At 41.6% G+C, this 12,275-nt stretch overlaps 1 protein-coding gene across 1 annotated transcript in view; it reads right to left on the bottom strand.

Moving 5' to 3' along the window:
• ZNF143 (zinc finger protein 143) overlaps positions 1-12,275 on the bottom strand; it is a 76,131-nt gene that overhangs the window by 26,631 nt on the left and 37,225 nt on the right. The window contains exon 10 of the mRNA XM_037899788.2: positions 11,485-11,610. Within this exon, the coding sequence (XP_037755716.1) occupies positions 11,485-11,610 (126 nt within the window). The remainder of the gene's footprint in view (positions 1-11,484; positions 11,611-12,275) is intronic.

The raw sequence follows: 12,275 nt of genomic DNA, 5'->3' as shown, positions 1-12,275 counted from the left end.
CAAAGAGTCCCAGACATGTGTGCACCACCATTTGGGGGTTCAATTTTAGGTTGTTTGCCACCCACTGGAGAGACTGGAATTGGTCTTCTGGTAGGCAGGCTCTGGCTGATGTGGAACTGATCAAAGCACCTATAAACTCTATCACCTGCGATGGTGCAAGGGATGATTTCTTCACAAGGAGTCTTAGTTGAGAGAGCAGGGAAAAGATGTATCCCAAAGTTGTTGCAATCCCCTGTTGGGACGGACTCTGATGAGTCAATCATCAAGGTACAGGTAGACACGGATTCCCTGCCTCCTTAAATGTGTTGCCACTACTGCAAAGTATTTCGTGAAGACTCTTACCGCAAAGAAGAATCTGAAGGGGAGGATCCTCTCTGATTAATGGTTGGGCCTCACTGTGTATCTTAGATTCTTTTGAGGGGCAGATGGATAGCTATATGGAAGTACGCATACTGCAAGTACAGACCTCTGAACCAGTCTTGAGCTCAGAGAGATGGAGCGATGGAACCAATTGTTACTATGTTGAGCCTGAGGCAACAAATGTATTCATTGAGTCCCCTCAATGGCATGAAGACCTCCTTTCTTCTTTAGAATGAGGAAATACTAGGAATAGAACTCTCTTCCCCTGAACTCTACTGATGTTTTGGTGGTGATACAGAGCATTGGCTTTGCTCTGCCCGCAGATCCGATTCCTCCTGGTACTTTGGCATATGTGGTCTGGCAAGAGATGCTGATAGGTAGAGTGACCTCTTCCTCAAGTTTGGCAAAGACTGGCTGGTGGACCCCAGTAACCTTATTTAGGCCATGGAAGCATAACATACAAGTACAGTTTGTTCACCAGGTGCTGGCTAGTCCAGTGCCTTTCCTTATGAATCCGCGGTGGTGCAGGCTTGCAGGGAAAGCTGACAGACCTTTCCATGGTGTTGACTAGTGACCACCCTGGAGAAGATTTGCTACTTGAAGATAGGGAGAACGTTTGCTCTGCCGATGGTGAGGAATAGATTTCCTCTGGGGTGCTGCCGAAGCGTATGGTGCTCTCAGTTCCAGAGTCTGACCTGGCACTAGCAGGTGCTTTGGCACCAATGACTGTTCCAGTTCTCCCCAAGTTTATTCTATGTTTGATGTCAACACCAATGGGGGCATCACTGGAGCCAAGATCAGGGCTGGCAAGGTCTTTTGCACTTTAGGATACTCCTTCTCTCTAGCCCTTGAAACTGAGCAAGGCCTGGTGGATTTCCCTCTGAAGGATATGCAATGTCTGTCCTTATGTCCAAGGTCTACTTGGAGCAGTTCCTTTTGATATCCCATTCAGAGTGGTCCCTTTTGGGGTCAACAATGAAGGTGTTAGTGCCCAATTCAATGTACGTGATGTTGGGATTGGCTTTAGTGCTAGTGCCTGGCCCTTTCTCAGCTCCATTTTCTCTGCATTGGTATTCAGTGTAGCTTGTCTGGTAGATAGGGTGCTGGATAAATACTGGCTTGTCCATTAGCAGGATACCTTGGAGCTCATCTCCTCAAGGTTTAAGGAGACCTTCACGGGTCGTTCCAGAAGACTGAGTTTCAGCTTCAAGTCTTGTGACTTATGCAACTCAGCAGAGAATGACAGGCACACCTCTGTCATTATGCGTGATTCTCCTAGACAGATAAGGCACTTACTTTTAAGGAAATTAGTCAATTGCAGGATGGACACGGCTTAAAGCCTGCAATTTTTGAGACTGCCATGTTAAGAAGTATTGTACAGGGAGTACTTGGGAGGTGAGGAAGGAATCTAGCGGTTAGTCAAGATAGGCCTAAATTATCACTGCAGTCGAAAAATCAAGGTAATCAGAAGACTTCTGAAGATATTAGATATTATATTTAGAGGATCTTCAAGAAGGTTTAGCCAAAGCTAAAATTAGCAGGTCAGACACTGCCAGGTTCCATCTTTTTGCTATGGGTGGTAAGAAGGAACTGAGGGAGGATCGCAGCCACACTGCCCTTTATGCCCTCATATGAGGGCATGAGGAGGCACAGAGGGCATGCGTGGCCCCCGACAGACACTATTATTCAAAGAAACCCTGGTTTCTCACACACCTGGTGCATGAATACATACAGTAGGATTCACACTGATACATACTTGAAGAATATAATTTTTCTATTATTAAGGACTGTATAAATGCATGATGACACAATGATGTGCAAATATTGTGAAAGACACAAAGAAGACCAGCATTTTATAGAAATAAATTCATCAACAGTGCTCACTTTATTTCATAAAATTAATTTTAACTTCTAATATGTAAACTTTCACATGCACCATAAGCTGATTTTGAAGAGTTGTATCACAAAGCAATTCATTCTCTTAGTCAATCATAATTAAAGCATTTAAAAATTTTGTTCTTTTTTATAATTATTTGGTATTTAATAACTAAAACTGTGTCCTAAATATTACAGGAAGGAAAGAAATAAATTTATACTAAAATATGTAAGAGGCTGGCAGTCTTTGCCTGAAACACTCCACCCTGTCAGCAGGTGTTGGGAAAATAGTTAATTTGGTTCTGCTGAATTACTGAGGGAGGTGATTTGTAACCTCACCTATATTTAAAAAGTGAGGATTTAGAATGTGGGCTGACCCCTAGAAGAAGCCAAGTCTGGGAGAAGGCTAGAGCAGAGTTTTATTTTGATTTTTACTGTCTTTGGTCCTGATCCTGTACTCATATCCACTTGGGTGGATCCAAATGACCACTAGGAGTCACATAGGCCCAGAGGTCTTACCCAAGTGGATGAAAATTGCAGAATCAGGGCCTTTGTTAATAAAGTTAACATCTCACAAAGAGGTTAGGGTTTGATTGTACACATTTTTCCAAACATTCTTTTGATAAACAGTATACGGACAACATAATATCCTGCTGTAAGGATTGCAGAGAACTGCAGCTATGCCCTCAACAGTTAAATATTGATGTGTTTTGTGTCCATTTTACAAGATTTATTTGGAACTGTTTTATATTATTTTTTAACCAATATGGTACCATGACATTAACTATTTTAATTTATTTTTGTTATTATGGAGCTCCACTGGTGTGCCCAATAGAACCACATAAACCCCTAATAAAATGTTTTTAACATTTTAGGGCTTGATCCTGCCATCTAAGTATTGTGGGTGTTCCAAGAAAATGACCCTACATTTTTACGGAATCCTTCATCTTGAAACAACCAAAAATGCTTTATAAATTTAGCACCAAATCCTGCCAACCTTACTCAGCCACTGGGACTACTTGTGTAAAAAGGGACTTCTCGCATAAGGACTGCAGACCTGGGTCCTTAAAATAAGTATACAAACTATAAGCATGGATAATCCATCACTAATGTGTAGCCACCTCAATGGGTAAATACAGTAGCTACATAACAGCACATAGCACTACTATACATCAGTTTAGAACAGGAAGTCAATAATGTTCTACTGAACAGGGGCGGTTTAGGTATGCAGAATTCAATTACTCTAGCATGTACCTGCACAGCAGAAAATGGGGTTCAGTCTTTCATTTGGAATATATATTTTTTGTATTTTTAATTAGAGACATACTACCAACTGCTTACTGGTATTTTTAAAAATTTGTTAGTATTTTCTTAAAATTGCTCTGCCTATAATCCTTCTCCATTTTACAACCAGCATCAAAGTGATAGATTTAGAATACAAAAATATTTAGAATCTTTGGCCGTTAAAACACATGGAGTCTCTTCCACAGCTCATGATCATATTGGGAAAAAGTATTTCATGTAAATCCATTCTGTGGCTTGAACACAAACATCAGGAACATACTGAATTAACAAATCTTCTGCTGAGACTAGCTGAATCATTCTTACTACATATTTAGCCAAAACTGGGGCAATCATATGGCCTTTCAATAAAATTCTCAAATTGTGTAAATATTTAGATTAAAGGTGCTTACCAATTTGTATCATTTATTCACAAGCTTTTAATGACTCCTACCCATTCAATGCTCTTTAACATGTAAATATGCATTTAGACAATTTAAAAAAAACCCAACACATTATCAAATGTAAGCGTATTATACAATTTGTACATTTATAAGCTGAAATTGACAAAGTGCCAAAAATGTTTTAGTGATTTAACATATAATTGTATTTTTTTTAAATTAAAGCTTTTTCATAGTTAAAACTCTTTAATAAAAACAATTACTCTGCATGGGCAGAAACAACTTTTTAAAGATAAATATCCCTGACATTTTAGTTTACTTCTTCAAAATACCAAAGCAAATTCATTACAGACATAGCTGCCTTTATTATTTTTTTTAAATAAATCTATTTTGTGTAATAGAACTTCAAACACAGCACCTTAGAATAGATTTCAGAGTGGTGGCCGTGTTAGTCTGTATCAGCAAAAACAACGAGGAGCCCTCGTGGCACCTTAGAAACTAACAAATTTATGCAGGCATAAGCTTTCATGGGATAAAACCCACTTCATCAGCTGCATGGAGTGAAAAATACAGTAAGCAGTATATGTATTACAGCACGTGAAAAGATGGGAGTTGCCTTACCAAGTGGAGGGTTAGTGCTAATTCACCCCTTCTTGTCTACTGTTGAGAATAGGCCACATCCACCAGGATTGAATTGGCCTCGTTAGCACTGTCCCCCCACCCCTCCCGCCACTTGGTAAGGCAACTCCCATCTTTTCGTGTGCTATAATATATATATACTCCTTATTGTATTTTTCACTCCATGTATCTGGTGAAGTGGGTTTTAGCCCACGAAAGCTTATGCCCAAATACATTTGTTAGTCTCTAAGGTGCCACAAGGACTCCTCGTTGTTTTTTCACCTTAGAATAGTAAATAGTTTCAAATTCATCCATGGTATAACTGCATCAAAAAATTACACATGAATGATAAATTCGACACCCCACATTTTCTAATTTACACTCATCTATCTTAACAACAGCCACATTGATTTGTTTTTTTAAAATCATGTAATAAATTATTTATATTGGTAGCCTCCCCACATGCTCAGGAAAGGCTGGGGCGGGGGGAGGCAGGAAGGGAGGGGCAGGGATCATTATTGTAAGACAGAAATAAAAAAAGGAGCCCTGAGACAGACGTTAACTCCCAGGAAACTTCAGAGCAGTTAGCTGTTTGGCAGAGGAAACTGTAAGTAATTCTTTAAAACAGCAGTTCTAGAAAAGTTTGTCAGTTTCCTGCCAAAAGGATGTATGTGTGTGTTTTAAATGTGCATGTCGCAATGTAGTGTTGCCATGGTTTCTACCATCCTTCCTTGAACACCGCACATCAGATTACAGGTAGAAAAGAGCGGAGTTGGAGCCAGACCTGCCCAGCAACAGTGTTTTCTTAAAGTCAGTTTTTTTTAGTGTAAGTGTAAAGAATGCCTGCAAGAATGTCACACAACTGGTTTGTGAACCCAGTCCTTTGTGTTTCTAATTTAACTGTTAAAAACAGACCAGTTTCCAGGTGGCTGGAAGATGGCTATTTCAAAAGGCGGAGAGCAGGGTCTGCTCGTTAGCTAGTCTACCTCAGTCTAGGTTAAAGAGGATTACAATAACAAACAAAGCAGGTCAGAACTGTTTTATAGAGCAAGTCCTGCTCTCCTCCCCAGTACCAGAAACCATTATTAATTCCTGGATATATGCCCTTCCAGATGACCATCTCTCAACTACTAGTTTTCAACCAGGCCAGGAAGGTCAGGGAAGGCCCCTGTGTAAGTGGAGAAACCATTCTGGCAGCAGTAAGTGGGCCTGGGGGAAAACTGGCAATGAGGAAGAGGGAGAATCAGGTTGAGGTAGTTTGGGGCGTGAGTTGCAGTAAGACTGGTACAGCAACCCCCTATCCTTTCATGTATTTATACCTGCTTCTGTATTTTCATTCCATGCATTCAATGAAGTGGGTTCTAGCCCATGAAAGCTTATGCCCAAATAAATCTGTTAGTCTCTAAGGTGCCACAAGGACTCCTCGTTGTTTTTAGTAAGACTTCAGTAACTCAGACAGAGGTTATGGGTGTATTATAGCAGTGGGTGGGTGAGGTTCTGTGGTCTGTGATTTGCAAAGGTCAGAAGAGATTATCACAGTGGTCCCTCTTGACATTAAAGTCTACGAGTCTCATCAGGGAGAAGGAAAAGAAAAGGCTCAGCATTTATAGGGAGGGTTCCTGTCTATATAGGTTTTTATACCGCATTCATTAAACACCTTTCAGTAGTGCATTAAGCCACATAACTACATATCTGTCATGTTGTTTGTTCTCTCATCCTCTCCACAGAGGGAGAAGCACTTGCAGTGAAGTGTCTTGTTTAGATAATGTGTGTCTTTATTTATTTTTAATAAAAATATACCTGGTGCTATGTGTTTATATTACAGAAGGCAAAGTCAAAGAAATGTGTGGATTGGACTTGGAGTGGATTGATTAGATTTGTGATCTTCTTTAGTTTCTAGGGAAGTTCATTCCAGTGTCTTGGATCACCCCGGGAGAAAATTCTGTCTCACACACAGAAGAGCTTTACTCTTACTGTTGAGAGTTCCACTGGGCCAGAGGAGCAGAAATGTCCATCATGATCTTCATCCCAGAGCTTTAGAAGATCTTTTGGGTAACCTGGAACCAGGCCATGGAATGCTTTGAAGACCTTGAACTTGATTCAAGATTCTATGTGAAGCCAATAGAGAGAGTCAAGGACAGGTATGAGATGTTCCAGGTAGCCTGTGATTTTGACGAGATGCGCTACAGCATTCTGTACTAACTGGAGTTTCCTAAGTGCTGAAGGCTTCATGCCTAGATATATTGCATTGCTGTACTCCAGACGAGAGGGGAAGGCATGAATAACTGAGGCTAGGTCTTAGTCGGCCAGGATGGGATGGAGTTTCCTAGCCAGACAGAGACGGTAGAAAGCATTACTCGTGGATGCTGCTATGTCAGAATTCAGCAACAGTGAGGAATCGAAGAGTACTCCTACACTACAGACTAAACTGACCAATTGTGGATGTGCATCTTCAACCCATGGAGACTACACCGGGGTTATAAGCTTTTCAAAATACTCCCCTCCGCCTTGCTCAGGTTCAGCTTCAGCCAACTGTTCTTCGTCCAAGAACTGATCTCATCCAACCACTGGGCCATCTTGGTAGAAGTAGTGGGGTGGTATGTGGTAAAGGATAGGTAGAAATGTGTATCATCTGCATATTGTTGGCACTTGAGTCTATGTCATCTAACCAGTTCACCTACTAGTTGCATGTAGATGTCAAAAAGTACCAGAGAGTAAACTGATCCTTGTGAAACTCCACAAGTGAGGGTCTAGTGATGGAGCTGCAGTTTCTTATCACTACTCACTGGAAACATCCTTCCAGGGATGACTCAAGCCATTTTTGTGCCTTATCCTGGACCCATGTCACCCCTCTAAGGCGAGACAGCAGAATGTCATGGTCAACAGTGTCAAATACTGCAGAGAGGTCCAGCAGGATGAGAATGGATGCCTATCCATTGAAAGGAGGAGATTATCCATCTGTGCCAATAAAGCAGTTTCGGTTCTGTGCCCTGCCCTGAATACAGACTGTGCTGGGTCAGAATGTTAGGGTCACTTAAATGAGCATAGTCAGCCTTTTGCTACCTCTTCTCTGAACTTGCTTAATTATGGGAGGTTTGATGCAGGATGGTAACTGACTAGGACTTGAGTATCCAGGGTAGGTTTCTTCAGGTGTTGGTCAAACTATTGGGTGTTTGAAGGAGCAAGGGAAGATTCCTTCTCTAAATGAGGCATTGGCTATTTCAGTCAGGAGCGGCACCAGTTGTTCACAACTCCCTTTCACAAGCAAGAAGGGCATAGGTCAGAGTCACAAGTCTTGCATCGAGTCTCCTTTAGGGTATACAAAACTTCTTCATTGAATGTACTGAACTCTGGAAATGCAGGTGGGATGTTGGTTGGTGAGCGGAGGTGGAGCAGATGCATGCTGTTTGAGACGGCTTCTCAGAATGATCTTTTCAGCAAAGTGGCACTCTTTGCAGTATTTGGTGCTTGGCTCTGTTGCAGGTTGGCTTTCAGGACTGATGAAGAGGTTTACCACAATGGATAGCTCTTTGGGGTGGGATTTAGCAGCTTCAACAGAGGTCTTGGCCTGTAACACAGCCACAGCATAAGCTTTGAGGAATTTTTTTTTCATGCTATCTGAATCAGGCTTTGTTTTCCACTATCGGCACTCAAGTTTTCCACCCCTTCTCTCTTCATCCAGAACAGAGAGTGTCAGAAAAGCAAGATCTGTATGGGTGATGGGGAGAAGGGGACCAACTGGGAGCCAGCACAGCAGTGGCTGAGGCTACTATGGAATGGCAATGACTCACCAGGTCCTCAACTCCTCATTCTGCATGTGGGGTACTGTTGTCCTTTAGAAAGCTCTGGAATTTGTTGGCGTCCATGAGTCTTCATGGTTGAATCAGGGTCACTGGTCTTTCTTGTTGTGTGGGCAATGGAAAGTCTGAGACCACTGCCCTAATCATACAACAATCAGTCCAAAATAATGACTAGGTTGTGATGTTCTCTAACCTAACATAGAGCCTGAAGATCAGGTCCAGGATGTGACTGGATTTGTCGATGGAACCAGAGATGACCTGTGAACACCTTTGGGAGGGAAGTGAGGAGATGAGTTTCTGGGCTTTTGTATCTGTGGCCTTGTTTAAATCTCCCAGGATGACAAGTCTGGAGTATCTCTCCACCATCTCTGGCAAGGTATCAGTGAATTCTCTTGTGAACCCTTTAGTGGTCTGTAAGTGAGCATAAAATCTAGGTTATCTTTGGCTCTGGTTTCTACTGTGAGATGAATGAATTCAGATGAAGTGGTCTTACCTGAGGCACCTCTCTTGCATTTCAGGTTTGCAGAAAAAATGAATGCAGTACTACCTGCCTTCTTGTGCTATCTAGGTCTGTGGCATATTGAGAAACCTGGGGGAGTGAAGTGCACCAACACAAGGCTTGTGGAGTCATCCTTCCCGGTTTTGGTGATGCAGACTATGTCAGGTGCCTCATCACTCATGAGGGCATGTGTTTTTTGTTGTTAGCAGCAGATCTTGCATTGATCAATATCAGCTTTAGTTCGTAATGCCAACCAGGGCTGAGGGCCTCTGGCATGGTCTACAGAAGAGAACTGCTTGTGCAACTTGCACTGGTTCAGTGCATCCACATTAGTCATCCTGTTTTGGGTGCATCACTCGGTTTATCCACAAACAGAACTCACTGCAACTATTGCTGAGCCTGTGGACTGTTGCATCTATTCATAATTCCTGGTGCAGCATCCAATATCTGTGGCAGAGGTTCCCAAACTATGGTCCCTTGACCATTGATGGACTGTGAAAGACTTGCTGGTGGTCTGTGAAGAGCTGGCTGGTTACATGGTGCTGGCTCAACTCCTTAGTTGCAGCTGCTAAATTGCATTAAAATACGTAACATTCTTTACTCATATGACTTTTCTATGCAAGCAAATGCTGTAATTGTCAAATATATGTGATTGCAAGAATGAGAGGAGGGACAATCCACAGGACAATTTTTCTATTAAGATGAGGTCCATCCTATGAAAAATTTAGAGAGCCCTAATCTACGGTATCTAAATGTGTATTTGTCTGCACTGTGTAATGACTGCATTAATATGGTTCAGTTCTCAACAAAGATCTACACAAGAGCTGGGAGGAGCAGGTGAACACTTGTATGCCCTCATACAGATATCATTGTGAAGAATCACAAGTATCTCCTGGCCCACTGGTAGATTGACTTTGGATCTGGAAGCCCAGAAAGATGTAGTGATTTTATTCTTTCAACAGTTTTTATAATTGTTGTTTGCCTGTGGTTTTGATTCTCTTTTCTGGATCTGAAGTACAACTAAAGGTTTCCTTCCCTCTCTCTTTTTTTAGCCTCTAAAATCCAGAGATGTGAGCGGTAAAGGCCAGGGTCTGAGGGAAGGATGTCCTCCATGTGGTCCAACAAGCTCCCCACTATTCCATCCCATCTAATAAACTTGGGGCTCACTCTTCTATCACTCTTCAAGGGTATTTGGTTGGAGGAAGAAGAACAAGGAGGTGCTGGAGCACTATCATGAGGTATTTAATGGCACTAGAGGTTGAGTAGGGGTTAGGTGGTCATCCGGGCTGTGTATTTTTAAATTTATGTCCCTTTTTCAGATCTCAGGAGTGAAGGTGACATTCCATAGATGTACAGACTGTCATAGATTCATAGATATTTAGGTCAGAAGGGACGATTATGATCATGTAGTATGACCTCCTGCACAACGCAGGCCAAAGAATTTCACCCACCCACTCCTGCAAAAAACCTCTCACTTATGTCTGTGCTATTGAAGTCCTCAAATCGTGGTTTAAAGACTTCAAGGAGCAGAGAATCCTCCAGCAAGTGACCCAAGCCCCATGCTACAGAGGAAGGCGAAAAACCTCCAGGGCCTCTTCCAATCTGCCCTGGAGGAAAATTCCTTCCCGACCCCAAAGATGGCCATCAGCTAAACCCTGAGCATATGGGCAAGATTCATCAGCCAGATACTACAGAAAATTCTTTCCTGGGTAACTCAGATCCCACCCCATCTAATATCCCATCACAGGCCATTGGGCCTATTTACCATGAATATTTAATTACCAAAACCATGTTATCCCATCATACCATCTCCTCCATAAACTTAGCGAGTTTAATCTTAATACAACGACTATTATAGTAAGTGGATGGTGTGTGTAAAGTGCTTCCATGCTGCTGCTAATAAGGGATTTTTGTTCTTTTTATTTTTTAAGTGATCCACCACTGCATGGAAGACACCAAAAGATTTTATTTTTTATACAACTGAAAAGTTTTAATAAAAAGTATTTTTGCTGTTTTTCTGCATGATCTTGTTGTGCCCTTCCCTGCTGCTCTAAGGACATGGGGAAAACAGAAAGAGCCAAGACAAGCTGAGTACCACAGTTCTTGGACCTGCACACAGCTGGTTGGCAAGGTATTTGACAGCTAGCTCTGAAATGACAAAACTGTCACTGGAGGATGAGTAGCAGGACTGAGAGTTGGCACTGGGAGGAGTAATTGCTCTGTTGCAGCTGCAATTCTAGTAACTTATCCACAATGGCACTGCAAAGGTGCAGACGGACTCAGTCAGTGTAGGATTCAATGGTGATGCACCTGGTTCAAAGATAGTGCAACTGCAATAGCAGTGTGAAGGCCTATGCACAGTTCCCAAAAAAACTGTATGTTGAGAAGAGGAGCATTACTATTGTGCTAAGGACTTGCAACGGTGTTTGTAATGCTAAAATACTGTTTTGTCATGTAGGCTTCAAAGGGGACTTTTGAGAGCAGTTGTGCGCTAAGGCAGAGTATACTTATTCTGATTTCACAAATACAAGTCACTCAAAGCGAAGGGTTAAATTCCTTCTATAGTGTCTCTAACTAAATAGATTTTAATTTAAAACAAAGATCCAAGAAAGCAGAGAGAAAGAGCGACCATTGTAAAGACTCCTTGTACCTGTGTGGGTTCTGATATGTTTCTGCAGGTCTCCAGAAGTCTTGAATGACTTGGTGCAGTTCTCCTCTGTACACCGATAGGGCTTCTCTCCAGTATGGGTTCGGACATGACTTTTTAACCCATAACCTGAAGACAATTTAAAAAAAAAACAAACCAAAATCTTAGATGTTACAATACTGCCATAGAAATATATCTAATACTCCGAATGTATCTGGTCACAAAAACTGTGCTCGTCAGTCCAGTTATGAAGTCCTCTGATCAATCAGTAACAAAAATCAGTTCTTCTGTTCATCTCACTCTCCAAACATCACTGGTCACATAACCAGAGCAACAAAGCACTGCTTGCATTTTAGAAATCCTCTTTCACATTACTTATGAAAAAAGTACTTTGTCTAATTTTTCTCCTTTTCCTTACAATGGGACAAATTCTGGTGATTATACCAAAGTGGTCAACCCTTTGCTCAAGCTTCTGTAAAAAAAAAAAAAAAAAAGTCCAGAACAATCTGTGCTTTCTCTCTCTTAGCAGCTATTCCCATCATAATAGTTTCAAACAGAGCCCAATCCTGCTCCCACTGAATTCAGACACACAGCTGGCACGTGGCTCCCATTTATTTATTGGCTTCTTATTTTACAAACGACTATTCTGAGTATAAAATTGCACCCATCAGTCAAGCCCCCGGGTGCTATTTCATTTTTTTAGAAACACATTATGCAATAACCATAGACAATCTCCCCTTCTAAGGCAAATATCAAGAGCAATAATCCTGTGATAAATAACAATACTGAGAAAT

The sequence above is a fragment of the Chelonia mydas genome, chromosome 6 (genome assembly GCF_015237465.2).
Source record: "Chelonia mydas isolate rCheMyd1 chromosome 6, rCheMyd1.pri.v2, whole genome shotgun sequence".
Classification (NCBI taxonomy): domain Eukaryota; kingdom Metazoa; phylum Chordata; order Testudines; family Cheloniidae; genus Chelonia; species Chelonia mydas.
The sequence above is the reverse complement of the archived record's forward strand: the minus strand, read 5'-3'. Positions and strand labels throughout refer to the sequence as shown.